This window comes from Pseudonaja textilis, chromosome 2 (assembly GCF_049901715.1).
Source record: "Pseudonaja textilis isolate UNSWEBS1 chromosome 2, rPseTex1.2, whole genome shotgun sequence".
NCBI classification, from domain to species: Eukaryota; Metazoa; Chordata; class Lepidosauria; order Squamata; family Elapidae; genus Pseudonaja; species Pseudonaja textilis.
In genome coordinates this window covers 236,862,381-236,878,163 of record NC_141991.1, presented here as the reverse complement: position 1 = coordinate 236,878,163, position 15,783 = coordinate 236,862,381, and the positions used below count along the sequence as shown (strand labels likewise).

At 39.1% G+C, this 15,783-nt stretch overlaps 1 protein-coding gene across 1 annotated transcript in view; it reads right to left on the bottom strand.

The window, feature by feature from the left end:
• LOC113444877 (complement component C9-like) overlaps positions 1-15,783 on the bottom strand; it is a 22,061-nt gene extending 6,278 nt beyond the window's left edge. Inside the window, exons 1-8 of the mRNA XM_026713800.2 lie at positions 15,707-15,783; positions 14,571-14,664; positions 13,799-13,946; positions 12,182-12,329; positions 10,480-10,618; positions 8,791-9,003; positions 3,428-3,668; positions 1,117-1,242 (exon numbers count right to left, since the gene is read on the bottom strand). Of these exons, the coding sequence (XP_026569585.2) occupies positions 1,117-1,242; positions 3,428-3,668; positions 8,791-9,003; positions 10,480-10,618; positions 12,182-12,329; positions 13,799-13,946; positions 14,571-14,664; positions 15,707-15,783 (1,186 nt within the window). The remainder of the gene's footprint in view (positions 1-1,116; positions 1,243-3,427; positions 3,669-8,790; positions 9,004-10,479; positions 10,619-12,181; positions 12,330-13,798; positions 13,947-14,570; positions 14,665-15,706) is intronic.

Here is a 15,783-nt window from a genome sequence, read left to right as displayed (position 1 = left end):
TATTGCGTCTATCATCTGCACCTCTATAAGTGTCTGGTTTGGTTCTGCAACCCAACAGGACAACACAGACTTCAGAGGATAATTAGGACTGCAGAAAAAACAATTACTACCAACCTGCCTTCCATCAAGGCCCTTATACTGCATGAGTCAAAAAGAGGGCTGGGAAAATATTTACAGACCCCCTCACATCCCAGACACAGACTGTTTCAACTCCTTCCCTCAAAATGACGCTATAGAGCACTGCACACCAGAACAAATAGACACAAGAACAGTTTTTTCCTGAAAGCCATCACTCTGCTAAACAAATAATTCCCTCAACACTGTTCAACTATTCCAAAGTCTGCACTACTATTACTGTTAATTTCCTCATCACTCCTTATCACCCATCCCCTCCCACTTGTGATTGTAGGACTGTAACTTTGTTGCTTGTATCCTTATGATTTATATTGGCTATTTCCTATATGATTTGATTGCTTATTGTACCCTATGACTATCATTAAGTGTTGTACCTGATGATTCTTGATGAATGTATCTTTTCTTTTATGTACACTGAGAGCATTTGCACCCAAACAAATTCCTTGTGTGTCCAATCACACTTGGCCAATAAAGTATTCTATTCTATTACTACTATATCATAGCATTGTATAGTGATTGGCACATCATTATAGTTGTGCTTTTAAAGTTGTAGTAACGTTTCGTCAGAATCATCTGCCATCATCAGGCTTCTGCATAGTGTTCGTTTGTGAGTCAGACTTTCCCAGCCTTTGACTGGGAAAAGTCTGACTCACAAACGAACACTATACAGAAGCCTGATGAGGGCAGATGAGATTCTGCTGAAACGTTGCTACAACTTTAAAAGCACAACTACAATGACATGGGAAAATACCCAGACAAAGCTGTATGCCCCATATATATATATATATATATGTGTGTGTGTGTGTGTGTGTGTGTGTGTGTGTGTGTGTGTGTTGTACATTACCTTATGTGATTGTAGAGTTCATGATGGACATATTCCAACAATACAATTTAGTTCCAGTATGAGGGATACTGTGTACCAATTAAAATGCAAACTTAGAGATCAAAACGTCAGAAAAAGGTAGGAGCTGAGATACTTACCGTTTTCTGACTGTAACCTTTTACATTTTTCATTTTTAATCTTCGTTTTGACTTCTGCGAAAAATATGTTGGCCTCAATATTTAAATTAAAGCCTAGACATTCATTTACATCTTTTGTAGTGATCCCTGAAAATACAGACAGTAAAAATGATTACAGGTGGGAAGTAAACAGCATATGTCCAATGCTTTGCAATGTTTTTATATCTTTTAATTAAAGCATTGTTAGTTAGAAACTCTTGATTTTATATCCATTGAAAGAGGTGGCAAGTGGGAAGTGATGAAGCAAGCAATGGGTGCAGCCATAGCCAATAGTAGAAATAGAAATGTTTTTACTTTGTGTCTCTTTCTTTTATTTTTTTAATTTTGTCACCTCTCTCTCTCTCTCTCTTTCTTCCCTGCCCCATGCAACAGGTAGACAAATAGCTCATACTTGAGATCTGAACCAACCTCTAATATAAGGGTTATCAAACCAGAAGTGCAGATAAACTATCTCTAGTGGTAATCTTTTCCCCCTATCTGATGTTGTCCACATATGTTAGAATACAATTTCCATACAGGATAGGAATTCTGAATTACAAACTCTGAAGTTATAAAATCTGACTCTAGGGGGCAGTGATCATCTCTGCTTCTTAGCTGAGTGCCACCCAAAGACATTCCCATGGTCATGTGGCCAACATGACTATATGTCCAGGTTACCTTCCCATCAAAGTTGTACCTATTTATTTACTCACATTTGCATGCTTTTGAATTGCCAGGTTGGCAGGAGCTGGGGCAAGTAAGAGGAGCTCACTCTGGCATAAGGTGCTTGGGTCTTGAACCCATCCAGCTGACAAGCTCAGTATCGTTAATCGCTGAGCCATCACATCTTACTGAGAGTTATAACCATCAAATTTCTAAGGCACCATTTTGAGGAAAGGCTGATATATATGTATGTATCGATGTGGCACAGATCAAGGACTCAGACATCAGGGCATCCAATTTTTTTCTTCTTCTTCAAAACAATGCACGTAGGAAAGGTGCTTAAAAAGTAATGGACCAGCTTCAAGCTGACTCACCCCTGGAATTGGGCAGATGTGAATTCATCTGTAAAGGAATTTCCGCCTGAGAAGAAGTGAACCATTCCTCATTATCTTATAGTTCAGGGGTCTTCAAATTTGACAGCTTTAAGACTTGTGGACTTCAACTCCCAGAATTCCTTCTCCAGTCATGTTAGCTCAGGAATTCTGGGAGTTGAAGTCCACAAATCTTAAACTTGCCAAGTTTGAGTTATTCAAAGGCTGGTGAGGTCTTAGCCCAGGAAATATCAAAAATTTATTGAATGCAAATAAAATTCTTTTCAAGCTTAGTATCACAATGGGTTAATAAGTCTTCTGAGGCAAAGACAATTGTAAAAGATAGGTGGTAGGTAAAACCATACCTTTACAAAATGGTTTACATGAGGAGTTACAATAAGGCTAGTACCCTTTCTAACTTCTTCCTACCTCAGACCTCCCAAAGCCTCCCCCATCCTGAGGCACCCCACACTCCAATCCCACCCCTCAGGGTTTCCACACTAGAATTTCCCACCCCACTAGATCCAATGCCCTCCTCCCCATACCCTCCACCCCACACCCTTTCACCAATCACTCATCTCCTGTAGATCTCCAGAGCTTTGGAACTTGCAGTGGGAAAGGAAAGTATGGCATTTGATCCCTTGCAACCCTGCAGACCACATGGGGCTGCCCTGGAAGCAGGTGCCATTTTAGGAGCTGCCACAATTCATTGCAGTCACTCTGAAAATGGTGTCCCCTTTCAGGATGGAGCCAAGAGTACCAAGTGGTGGAATCTCCTTTCTCAGCATGACTCTGGAGCCCTGGAACTCTGGAGTAGTAGATGCTGCAGTGTCCCTGCTATTGGTTGTAAGGGCAAATCCATTCTCCCCACCCTCACACAACCGCAAGGGCACTACAGCAGCCATAATTTCAAAGTTGTATGTCACTTTTCAGGAGTCTGTTATAACTTTGAATGGTTACTAAGCAACTGGTTGTAAGTTGAGAACTACCTGTACAGGGAATCCATTGCTTGCCTCTGAAGTCAAGAAATCATCAACAAAACTAATGGCAGGTCAATATAAACATCATAAGATGTTTAGTATCACAATGGGTTAATGAGCATTAGATACAACTGGTGTCCTGAACCTATCTAAATTAAGATTTTTGAAGAACTCAATTGGAAAGAAAACATGTTGATGGTCAGAAATCAGTTGCCCTGATTGACAGTTTTCCCATTATTTCCTCTTGGTTATAAGAGATTACTTTCAGTATATCCTTACGTTGTGATGTCATAGTTCGGTTATCCAGCACGTATATTAATTCATATTTTCCTCCAATGGTTCCTCTCTGTGAATAATGAGTTCCATATATTTCCAGAAATGTAAAATACTCTCCCTTCTCATAGGTACTGGGCAACATATTTAGATCTTCAAGGAATGTCTCACTCAAGCGCAAATTACGTTTTCGCAATTGGAAAGTTCCCAGTTGTATATTAGATTTGACATGTAAATACATATAACTCTATAAGCAGAAAACAGTAATATATAAGTTATTGTATCTAAGTAGAGAGAGAGATTGTGGTATTCTTTTACATTGTCCTCTAATTACTGCAAACTTGTTTATATGGGCAGTTCTCAGGTGATAGAAGAATCTGTAGATAATTTGTGCCCATAATGGACAACATTATGTACTCAAATATGGAAGGGAGAACTCTTCCATAAAGGCAGATTTAGATACGTTTGAATAACAGGAATTCCTAAAGATAATCCAGTTTAATTACTTTTACTTTCAGCAAATGATTTTTGGCATCCTCTCTTTTTTACACCACACAGTAGCTGGTTATTTAAGACACATATCTTGTATACAAATCATTAAGAAGTTGGGAGTGAGACTTCTGGTTTGCTAGGCTACGGCGGAGGCAGGAATCCGCGACCGTGCGCAGTTCCTGCTGCGCTCGCTGCTGGAGTGCCCCCAATCCAGCTGGATTTGGAGGCTATGGTTACCCCGTAGAGGTAACCGAAGACAGGTGAGATCCAGATAGGGGTCTGGAGGTATCTCAACCCCCTCCTTAGCCGGCACAACTCCCTTTTCCAAAGGCGGTGGAGCGGCGGTCAGCAATGAAAAGAAAACAAAGAAGCTTGCAGCCGGAGAAGATTGTGCAGGAGGAAGTTGGAGAAAGTGAAAGGTTTTGGCTGAACCGGGACAATAAGGAACTTCTAAATACCCTGGAAATTCAATTTCTTAAATGATACATTGTTTCCTAAGAAGATCATAAAAAGCGGCGGAAGAAAGTCTAAAGGGAAAGTTATTTTTTTCACTCTCCTTCCCTACGGAAATAGCAGATGGGGATATGAAAAACCTGCTTTGGCACAGAAGGTAGCTAACTTGAAATTTAAAGCCAAGGGGATATTAAAGATCTTTGAACATTGGAATTAAAAACTAAAATCTTTTTGCTATAAGTGGGAAGGGAGAGGTAAAGAACCTTTATTAAGATTTTACTGGAGGAGACTGCTTGGAGCTTATAAGACCAGAAATAAATGGCAATAAGACTTCTAAAAAAATATTTTGGAACTGAGTAACTGAATCTACCCCAGGAGGAGAAAATTTACAAAGAAGAAAGTGCTAAATGAAACAGTTTGTCCTGATTTGGATTGCTTGGTGACTTTGGGACTTTTGGAAATTATTCCTTGAAAGACTAAAAACATTTGGGTTGTTTAAAATTTTTTTATATATATATATAATGGCATTATCTGTTGAAGAATTGCAAATGGAATACCAAAAGTTTAAAAGAAGTGGAACAAGAAGGCAAGGGCTCTTCTGGATCTATCTTTCATTTTTTAGAAATGGCGATTTCTAGCTATCAGGAATTACAACAACAAGAAAGCTGGGATGAAGAAGAAGAACCCATCTTTAATGGACAAATAATTTTAGTTGAGGAAGAAAAGAGAAAAAGGGGAAAGAAAATGGAGAATTCAGAACTTAAAAAAAACAACCAAGAAAGGGAAAAATAAGGTGAAAAATGGATACAATGTCAGAAAGCAACAGAAAAGAGGAATACAACAGAGCGGGGAGACTTAGAGAGCAGAGATTGAGAGATGGGGGGGTAAAAAGTCTAGAATCGGCAAGAAAGGAAGGGAAAAGGGGAAGAGAAGTCACAGAGGCTTAAAACAAGATGTTAAAAAACAGGGTTTTTTTTTAGAGACAAAGGGTAAAATACAACTAAAAAAAAAAGATTCTGCAAAAGTACATAAGACTGTATTGTAGATATTAGTATATGAAATAGAGTTAGAAAATTGGAATATTATATAAGTTAACAATACATTAAAGGGAATGTATAAAATGGCTAAGACTTAACAATAGAGTTTAATTTCCTATGTTTTTACTATACTATAAGCATATTTTCTTTTTTTTATTATTTCAAAATGTAGTATCTAGAATGTACTAAGCAGAATCAGTATGGAAAGTATGTATTATTTTAAGTGTTAAATTTAGGGGAAAGATAAAAAGGCGTCATACTTCAACCAGTATTACAGGAGAAATATTGTACTAGAAAGAAAAGAAAAATAGATAATTGAAAAAGAACGGACAAAAGATGCAATTATAATGATTTAAACTGAGATGAAATAAATAAAATAGAATTAAGAGAGTGAATAGAGGAGAGAAAACATATAGAAAATATAGAATGTTAAATAAGATATGAAATAGTATACAAGGTGAGCATGAATTTGATTTATGTCTGTATAAAAAGATGTAACCCGGTGTTAAGCCGCTTTCCAAAAAGAAGTTTTATGTATTTATGTTTTGTGTTTTGTTTGTCTATGTTTGAACTAATAAAACTCTAGAAGAATGTTGGAAAAGAACAATGAAATTGTAAGCAAGACAGATGGAAGTAAACAAATGAATAAAAAGATATAGAAATCAAGACAAAAGAAATATAATTGAATAGAAGAAAAGGGAGAAATAGAGAGAAGTTGGAAAAAGATATGAAGTTGAATATATAAGATATGCATATTAAATTGTGTTTGTATGGAAATGTAATAATCTGGAACCATGCTGTTTGTAAAATTCAATAATCAGATCTCAGAAAAGATGCTTTATGTTCTTATATTTTATGTTCTGTTTGTTTGTGTATTGTTTTTAAAAATTAATAAAATTTGTTAAAAAAAAGAAGTTGGGAGTTATAGGCATGTGCAAATTAGAATATGAAAAATTTATGGAAATCACATTCCTGCTTGCTGATGTACTTCTAAGTTTTAGGCATTTCCAATGGCTATTCTAATGGTTGTCCCTCACTCACAGGAGTGATTGTCTAAGCATGGTGTCCAGTTCTGATGCCCATGGCCATTTTTATTGGAGATGCTTGGCCCTGAAAAGAGCAGGTGTTTTTTCAGACAAAACTCAGTTTTACCATGGAGTGGTCTAGGACAGGGGTCACCAACCTTTTGGATCTCAGGGACAACCTAACTCATACTTTTAAATCCTGATGACCACTAATATGATTTTTTTTAAAGCTAATATATATATATATATGTATGTATGTATGTATATATGTATATGTATATGTATATGTATATGTATATGTATATGTATATGTATATGTAGGTCTAGGTGTGTTCGGGTCTTTTCCTGTGTAAGATTAAGACTATCTTGGTGACGTTTCGGCGAGGTCCCACTCGACATCCTCAGGCTGGTGCTTTCGGCTTTGTGCCTTAGGATGGTGAGTGGGACCTCGCCGAAACGTTGCCAAGATACTCTTAATCTTACATGGGAAAAGACCCGAACACACCTAGACCTACATACCTGTATCCATGAAAATCTACGAATATATATATATATATATATATATATATATATATGTGTGTGTGTGTGTGTGTGTGTGTGTGTGTGTGTGTGTGTGTGTGTGTGTGTGTATACATATATATGTGTGTGTGTGTATACATATATATATGTATGTATATTCTTAAGTTTTCATGGGTACTTACATGTATGGTATTCAGCTTTGTTCGGGTATTTTCCCACGTCATTATAGTTGTGCTTTTAAAGTTGTAGCAACATTTCAGCAGAATCTCATCTGCCATCATCAGGCTTCTGTATTGTGTTCGTCCAGACAATGTTCGCCAAAACTTTGCTACACCCACCACCTGCTTCTCTGGGCAGGGTGATTCTTTGCTGGTATCTGTGGAGATGGACTTGACTTGCTCAGCCAGACTGCGTCTTGTTATGACTGAGGAGTAAATTCCTTGGTGCAGCTGTGAGGCATGATTTCCCATCCCCCAGCCTATGGTAACTCGGGAGCAGGTCAGGGGAGCTTCACGAGTTGATAGCATGTGTTTTTTAGTGGCTTTGTATGGTGGTTGTCATGCTGATGTGAGACAGATATTAGAAAAAGAAAAAGGGGTGAAGAGGCTCCAGTCTAGCCTTGAAGTTCAGTTGTTCCATCATGTGGGCTGATGAGCTGAACTAGCTGTTAAACAATACTGGTAGAGTAGACAGTATTCCCATGGATATAGGCAGGGACGGGATCTGACCAGTATAACTACCGGTTCTGTTGTTCTGCATCGCGCGCACATGCGTGAGTCACGCGTGCACACATGCGTGAGTTGCGCGAGTGCAATTTATGACCTGCTGAGCTGCCCAGACAGCTGAGCAGCGTTGTGTGCGGGTGCCCAGCAGTTGGAAAAGCCCTTTTTCCTGCTCTTTCAACTGCAGCTGTGCCACACAAAGCAGCTGAGGTTGAAAAAGCAGGAAATAAGGACAGGTAAGAGCCCGGGCGGGCAGGTGGGTGAAAACAGCAGCAGACACAGAACTGGTTCTGTGTCTGCTGCTCTTCAGAGCTACTGGTTCTGTAGAGATGGACAGAACCGGTAGAATCCCACCCCTGGATATAGGTTATGCGTTAAAGCCCTGTGATAGGAGACATACTATCAATCTAACCCAGGGGTCTTCAAACTCGGCAAGTTTAAGACTTGTGGACTTCAACTCCCAGAATTCCTGAGCTAATATGACTGGAGGAAAAATTCTGGGAGTTGCAGTCCACAAGTCTTAAAGCTGTCAAGTTTGATGACCCCTGGTCTAACCCAATGATGGAGGTTGAGAGAAGAGAAAAAGAGAGGAAGAATGAAGAGAAAAATTGCAAACAACAAAAAATGTTGTAGAAGGAAACGGCTAGAGAGATATTTGGGGAGTAAAGTTGATGTGAGAATGGAGACTGGTTGTCAGATTTTGGTCAAAGAAGGTCAAGAAAAATCAACAGGTGCTTTGCCCGGAGGAAGAAAAACAAGGTCCCTGAGAGATGGTATCTTCAGCGAAAATCCATGTCAGGAAGGACACAACTTGTTACAGACAAAGTGTCAGAAACTTTGGCAAAGCGAAAGTCCCTGGGGAAGAAGAGATGCAGGTGTGTATTGGCTGAACAGATCCAAGAAAAGGGGAAGATTTGTGCTGAGCATTACTCTAAGATACAGAAAACTTTAGCAAGGTTAACATTAAGCAAGCTTAGCTTGTGCAAATATAGACTTTTGGTATTTCAATAACCCAATTCAATATGAATGCAACCAACAGTTCAGGGCTCCTTTTGACGTTTGAATTTTGGCTTCCCCTAAAATAATGCATATTTACCTATGGTTTGTTTTTAACAGCTTACCTTTCCTTTGGTTTTCTCTAAGAAGTCACTCAGGCTGGATGATTTGGCAAAATTTATGCCTGTCTCAAAACCACCCGATACAGGGAGCAAAGGCGGTTTCAGTTGAAGAGAGAAGCTCACATCTAGGGTGTGTGATTTTGTACTGACTATTTTTTCCATTGTTTTTCCTTGGTCACTGTAGAATTCACTTGTAAATTTTTTGTCTCCTCTTGTCTTGAAAGGCAGAAAATATACAGTTAAATGCACGAGTAACAGTTAGATAATGATGGACAACAGGCTATGATGACCCCCTGTGGTAAAACCCGTGATGGGCTTAGTTCAGACGAGACGTTAGTACACCAGATTTTTGCCCCAGCACTAGTGGTGAATGGTGTGGGATGCTTCTCTCTTTTAAAATCATTCCTGTTGGTTTCCTTAGTGTAAGTGATCAACCCCAATTTCTGCAGAAATGAGGGGTTCTTCTATAAGAGACCATGGGGTGGGAAGAAGGCTGTGCCTGGTGGTGGATCAAGAGCCAATGAACTTTCATCAGAGATGGCAGCAGTGGTGGGATTCAAACTTTTTACTACTGATTCTATTGGCGTGACTTGGTGGGTGTGGCACGGGAAAGATACTGTAAAATCTCCAGTCAGAGGTGGTATTTGCCGGTTCTCTGAACTACTCAAAATTTCTGCTACTGGTTTTCCAGAACTGGTCAGAGCCTGTTGAAGACCACCTCTGGATGGACAGATCTCCATCCACATCCCTGGAATATCCTTTGGATGATCACTTTGAGATCATCCTATGCTGCCACCCCAATTCCAAAGTTAGGAGACCTTAAGATTGCTCTGCATAGCCTGAACTATATATATGTGGCCATCAAATCATCAAAACCTGTGGGGGTGAAAAGAAACATGTCTTTCCCAAGACATGTTAGGAAAGCAACTGGTCTTTCCTATACTAAACAGACTCATAATGGGGTGCTAAGCCCAATGTGAGGCTATTTCTTCTTCAGACTTCTGACTGAACAATAACAAATACAATTTGGCAATGTGGGGATCCCTTGTGTCTGAAATGTCTGAATGTAAATGTCTGAATGTCTAAAATTCCAGATGAAGAACTAAACTGCTTGCTTTTATTATTATATATAAATTAAAACACCCATGCACAGAACAGCAACTGTAGGAAGGGTTTGTTTGTTTTTAATCTCTATGGTGTTAACAGCATCTAACAAAATATTTGTAACTCATGCCCTTCAGCTGTATAATGGTTACAGCTGATGGGAAATTACAAGTTTTTCAGGCCCGATGCATATGGTCAATGCTGTGATGGGAAGTCTGAATTAGGAAATATGCATCTTGCTTTTGATCTTTCCCCCCCACCAAGACTAGGAAAAACTGCATTTTGTTTTTGCCTATTTGTTTTTTTTTTGCCTATCTGTTTTTTTGCAACAAAAGCACCCAGTTGATCTTGGTGAATCTCAAAAAGCAAAATAGGACCAGAACTGCAGACTATCTGAATGGATTCCAGGGATGTCAACTAGACAAGGCAATTTTAAAGAAAATGCTAAGGCAATGGCAAAGAATTTGTGTAAAGTTGCCAAGAAAATTATATGGACACACACTTTACATTTTAGAAGTTGAGGCTGAGGCAAAGTGGATGTTGCCTTTTGATGCAAAACAAAACTCTGCTTGACACAAAGAAGCTTACTTCATAACTGAGGAAAGCCACATTCCATGGCTTGCGGTAATAAGTGGCTGTGTTCCCATCACGGACTCTGTCACAGATGCCATTGTAGAACTCATTGTAAAGGGCTTTTTGAGCCGGTTTCATTCCCAGCACATTCATACTTCAAGAAAAGGAAGGAAGAAAAGTTATGTTATTAATTTCATAGTACTATTAAATGTCATATACTATCAGAAATAACAAGCAGGAACAGCAAATACAAATCAATAATATACACAAAATACCAAATAATTTTTTTTTCTTTCTAGAATTTTCCTTCAAGTGCAAGGTCTGCTTTTTTCAGGAAAAAAACAACAAGTGTTGTTCCATTGGTTCCAACAGGAATTGATAGACCAGCTTATTGTCTGAGCTTGGTATGGGCGCCAGCCCAAAGTTACTCAACCAGTTTTCATGCCTCTGGTGGGACTAGAAGTCAGACTTCTGGTTAACCACACATGAGACTGGCTCTCTCTCAAACAAAAAGGTGGGTTTTTTTGCACGTTAAATGTTAAACACTTATTGTCTGGAAGATTTTATTTAGCAATCATTTAACTTGGCTGTCAGGATATCGGACTCTTCAGTGTCTCTGGATGGCTTACAAGTAACAAAAAAGAAAATTTATAAAAGAAACATAGTTGGCCAATAAAGACCAGTAAAAAGCCAAAATACTGACCCTTTTCCAACCAAGTATTTAATGATTATCTCAGTATCGTTATAGTGAAACCTGCTCAAAATTTTTATTTGGGTTTCCTTTGGTTTTATCATTTATGAATACCACCTGAAGTCATTGCCATATAACTTAGGGTGCCAGACAAAGGCTCCGAGTAATTTTTTTTTAAATGTCAGGACTTATTTGGTGTTCAGGGGCATTATGGAAAATTAAGATAACACTGAAAGCTGGCACTTTGCTTTTCAAGAAGACCATTTTTCATTATTTTAATACCAGTGGATTCAAAATTTTTTACTGCCGGTTCTGTGGATGTGGCTTGGTGGGCATGGCTTGGTGGGAGTGGCAGGGGAAGGTTACTGCAAAATCCCATTCACTCCCCACCCCACTAACCTGCTTTCCAGCTCTGTTCTCCTGTGCAGGGCAACCAAAGAAGACTCAACCGATCAGCTGGGACTCAGGAGGCAGAGAATAGATGGGGGTGGGGCTAGTCAGAGGTGGTATTTGCTGGTTCTCAGAACTACTCAAAATTTCCGCTACCTGTTCTCCAGAACTGGTCAGAACCTGCTGAATACCACCTCTGTTTAATGCTACCAGTATTATAATCCAATCTTGAAAGTTTCAGTTAGCTTTTCAAAAATCAAATTAGTTTAAGTGTGTGTGTGTTTGTTTGTTTGTGTGTGTGTGTGTGTGTGTGTGTGTGTGTGTGTGTGTGTGAATAAAAAGTCAGATAGAAGTGGGAGCCTGGTGGAATCAATGCACGTCTATGGAAGCTTTGCATTCTTTGAAGCCATGTTGAATCCAGAATTCGCAGATAGCATGACATGCAATTCTGTGCTTCTGAAGTTTTTCCTGGTATCAGGTTTTTGTTTCTATGCATTTAGTTTTAATATGGTTTCAATATGGTTTAATTTCTGATTGGGAGATGCCCACAGTTTATTATAAGATGGGAGCATATATAAATGCAATATATAAATAAATTAAAAAAAAATTGTATTCTTCTCATTGTCTAAAACTCACCCTTGTCCAGCTGTTCTTCCAAGTTCTGATACGTCAATGTCACGATCCCCACAGGGTGGGCGTTTGGTTTCATCACAATTATCTTCATCAGAGAAGTCACCACAGTCATTTTCTGTGTTACACACCAGCCTACCCTTTAGACAATATCCTTAGCATAGAACGAATGAAAGAATGAAACATTATAACAATAGATAATTGGATATTTAGAATACCTTCCTAAGTCAACATTGCTTTCCCCAATTGTGCCTTTTGGATGAATTGGGCTTCAACTCCCCAAAATTTCAGCTTAAATAAAATAAACTACCATTTATATCAGAATGACCAACTGATTTACAGTTAATTTCTCGGGGGGGGGGGATAGTGCAATATTTGTTTGAATGATACAATATGCTTTTATATATCACTACACTGTTCTCAAAAACTTACTGAAGCTTTTTGGTTTGCATTTCAGTGCAAATTTAACTTAACCTGTTCCTCCTGAACCTATATGCATAGGTTACATTTAGTGAAATAAAACAATCATCATCATATAGTAGCACAATGCAAATAATACATGGTTGTGATCAAAATATTGTCAGATTTTTTTTAAACAGAAAACATCATAATACTTCGACATTTAACATTTCTCTGAACGGTGCAGTGTGGTTGTCCCATCAAAACATGGCTTATAAAAATGCATGTAGAAAGAAAATGTCCTTGCAAAAATGACATTAGAAAGCACAATATTCATCATCACACTATACTGTAGACCAGGGCTGCCAAACTCCTGGCCTGCAGGCCAGATAGCCGGTTTAGCAAAGGGGGAAAAAGTCCTCATACATCATGTGACTCTGCTGTGGTGACGTGAGTTTGACACCCTGCTATAGACGTTTGGTTAGGAAAAAAAAAAGTGTGATGGGAGAAAGCTGCTTAAAAAACAAAAACACATCAACTAGTATGTCACTTCCACCATCTTGAAGGTGATCCTGGAAGTTCTCCTTGCTGGACCAACGATGGCAGCAGAGAAATACATGTCAAAGTCTCCATACCCATACTGCTTTCCTTGCAGTTTTAGAAAGCAAACAAAAACATATCAGCCAGTGTGCAATTTTCCCCATCTGGAAAGCGATCCTGGAGCTCTCCTTGCAAAGAAGCCCACTGTCCTAGAGTTTTAAGTCAGTGGGATATGGGTGGGGGTGGGCTTCAGACATTTTAGCAATGGGTTCTCTACCTGATTGCTGGGTGGGCATGGCCTAGTTGACCTCATGCACCACAGCGGGTGGGGGTTTGCCTTCCCTTTGGAGGCTCTGGAGACTGGTAAAGGGCCCATTTCCGGCCTTCCTGAACTTCCGGGAGGCCCGTTTTTCGCATTCCCCAAGCTTCCGTGCATGCCCTGCACTTACCTGTATCCAAAAAACGGGCCACGTGAGGACTCCTGGGAGGGGCGGGGCAGGGTGGGCGTGGCCATCCAAGAGCGGAATTTTGGTGTTCTCCAAAGTGCACAGAATCTTAGTTAGGGACTCTCCCGAACCCCCAGCAGCCCACCCCTGGATCTGGCTCCAAATCTTCCTCTTGTCATCAGACCACTATAATCAGTGATGGCAGTTGAGAAATGACGTCAGATGTCTCCATACCTACCATTTTCACATTCGAACTCTTGCTTCCCACAATGACCTCTCTTGTCCGGGCATGGAATTCTTGTCTCACAGGGCTGTTTATCGCTCAGGGCTACAATGCATGGCTTTCCTCCAAACTGTCCAAACTTCAGAATGCTCCTTGAGCGGTACTTTGTGGGAGATATTAAAAACAAAATTAAAACAGGCTTCAGTATCAGCCAGCTGTGGAGGGGATGAACAGCTGGGGGAAATGAGACTGGCCCCGAAAGCCCCCGCCCTGCCTTTTAATTAATATTTAATATTAAAGTTAAAGTTTAATCGTCCTTGCCTCTTTTTAAGTCTTAAATTTGATATACTGTTTTTAGTCCCTCTATGACGCAAATGGGCAGTAAAATAAATACGCAAGTTGAAAAGAATGGAAACTTGCTGCATGCCCCAAAATGGAATAGAAAGGGTTCACAGCTATTCAGGAGAGACTATCACTCCATCACTAGATGGACGTTTGTCTACTCAACCTCAACCTCAGCAAATTTTGAGAAAGAAACACTGATGTACAGCTAGAGAGGCTATTATAGCGTGGACACTTACACTCTGAAAGGATTGAAATGAGTGATTTCTTACCATCCATTCAAATTTAACACTCTATGATTAGTGGATAAACCGTGATTCCAAACGAGAACCCCTTTTTCTTTTTCTACTTGAAACTAATGTCCACCAAGGAGCCTATACTTCACAAATAAATCTTCCTTATGAAGTTCTTTTAATGAAAGTGAAATTATGGAAATGCCACTTACTCTTTCTTTTGAGCACGGACTACATGGTCCCCAAGCACTCCAGGTAGTCAGCAAGCAGTCAATGGGTGCTGGAGCATTAGGTTCCCTTTTCAACCTTAAAATAAAATCATTTTAAAGTAATTTAAAATGTTTCTGGTTTAATACCTTGTAAGTTCCTGTTTGTACGTATATTGGTTGTATATTGCAAGGATGCAATATAGGAACAATACAACTTTGTTTCTCTGGCTATTTAGCATTAACATTTAGACTTATATACCACTTCACTGTGCTTTTACAGCCCTCTCTAAGTGGCTTACAGAGTCAGTATATGGCCCCCAACAATCTATGCCCTCATTTTACCAACCTCAGAAGAATGGAAGGCTGTGTCAACCTTGAGCCATTGGGACTTGAACTTCTGGCAATCAGCAGACATAGCCTGCAGTACTGCACTCTAACCACTGTGCTACTTGGTGTATCTTGTTGTAGCTCTCACAAGGACGTTGCGTGACAATACTTGCTCTGGAGTATGCAATTTCAAGATGCATGCTATTGGAATATGCACCTGAAAACTCCATGACCATAGGAAAGAGGGTTGAATCTTGCAACTGATTTGCAATTTCTATGTGCAAGCTTCTTTGCTTGTTTTAAAAACAGAATTCAAGCAAGAAAGATTATAACTGATATGATTTAATACAAATAAGCTTTAATATACAACTTGATGGGTTTGTATATTCACATTTTAAAGAATTCTCAGGAATTCTTTAAATGTAGGAAAAATCAATGATGACATAAGCGGTGTGTATATGTGGTTTTGTTTAGGTGGTTTTTGTATTAATTATCAGCACATCCTGGAAATTTTAGTACCATGGCACTAATAAAATAATGTACATTTGACAGTTTGATTTTATATTTTACGCATGGATATGAATCAATAGGGCTGACATGTTGTTCAAAATTAATCATAGCATCAGGATTTCTAAAATCACTTAGAGTTAATCAAAGAATTTTAAAAATGACAGGAATCAGGTATTCTCACTTGCAGGTGTTCTCTTACTTTCTATCTTCCAGAAATTAAAAAAACAGGGCACCAGGAACTTTGGAGAAGATTGGCCACAAATGCTACCAAACATAATTTCTATCCCATAAAATGAACTCACCTTGCTTTCCCTTCAGAGGCAAAACCATCTGCTCCTAAAATGCAGAGAACTCCTATAAGAAGCACAGCAGAAGACAT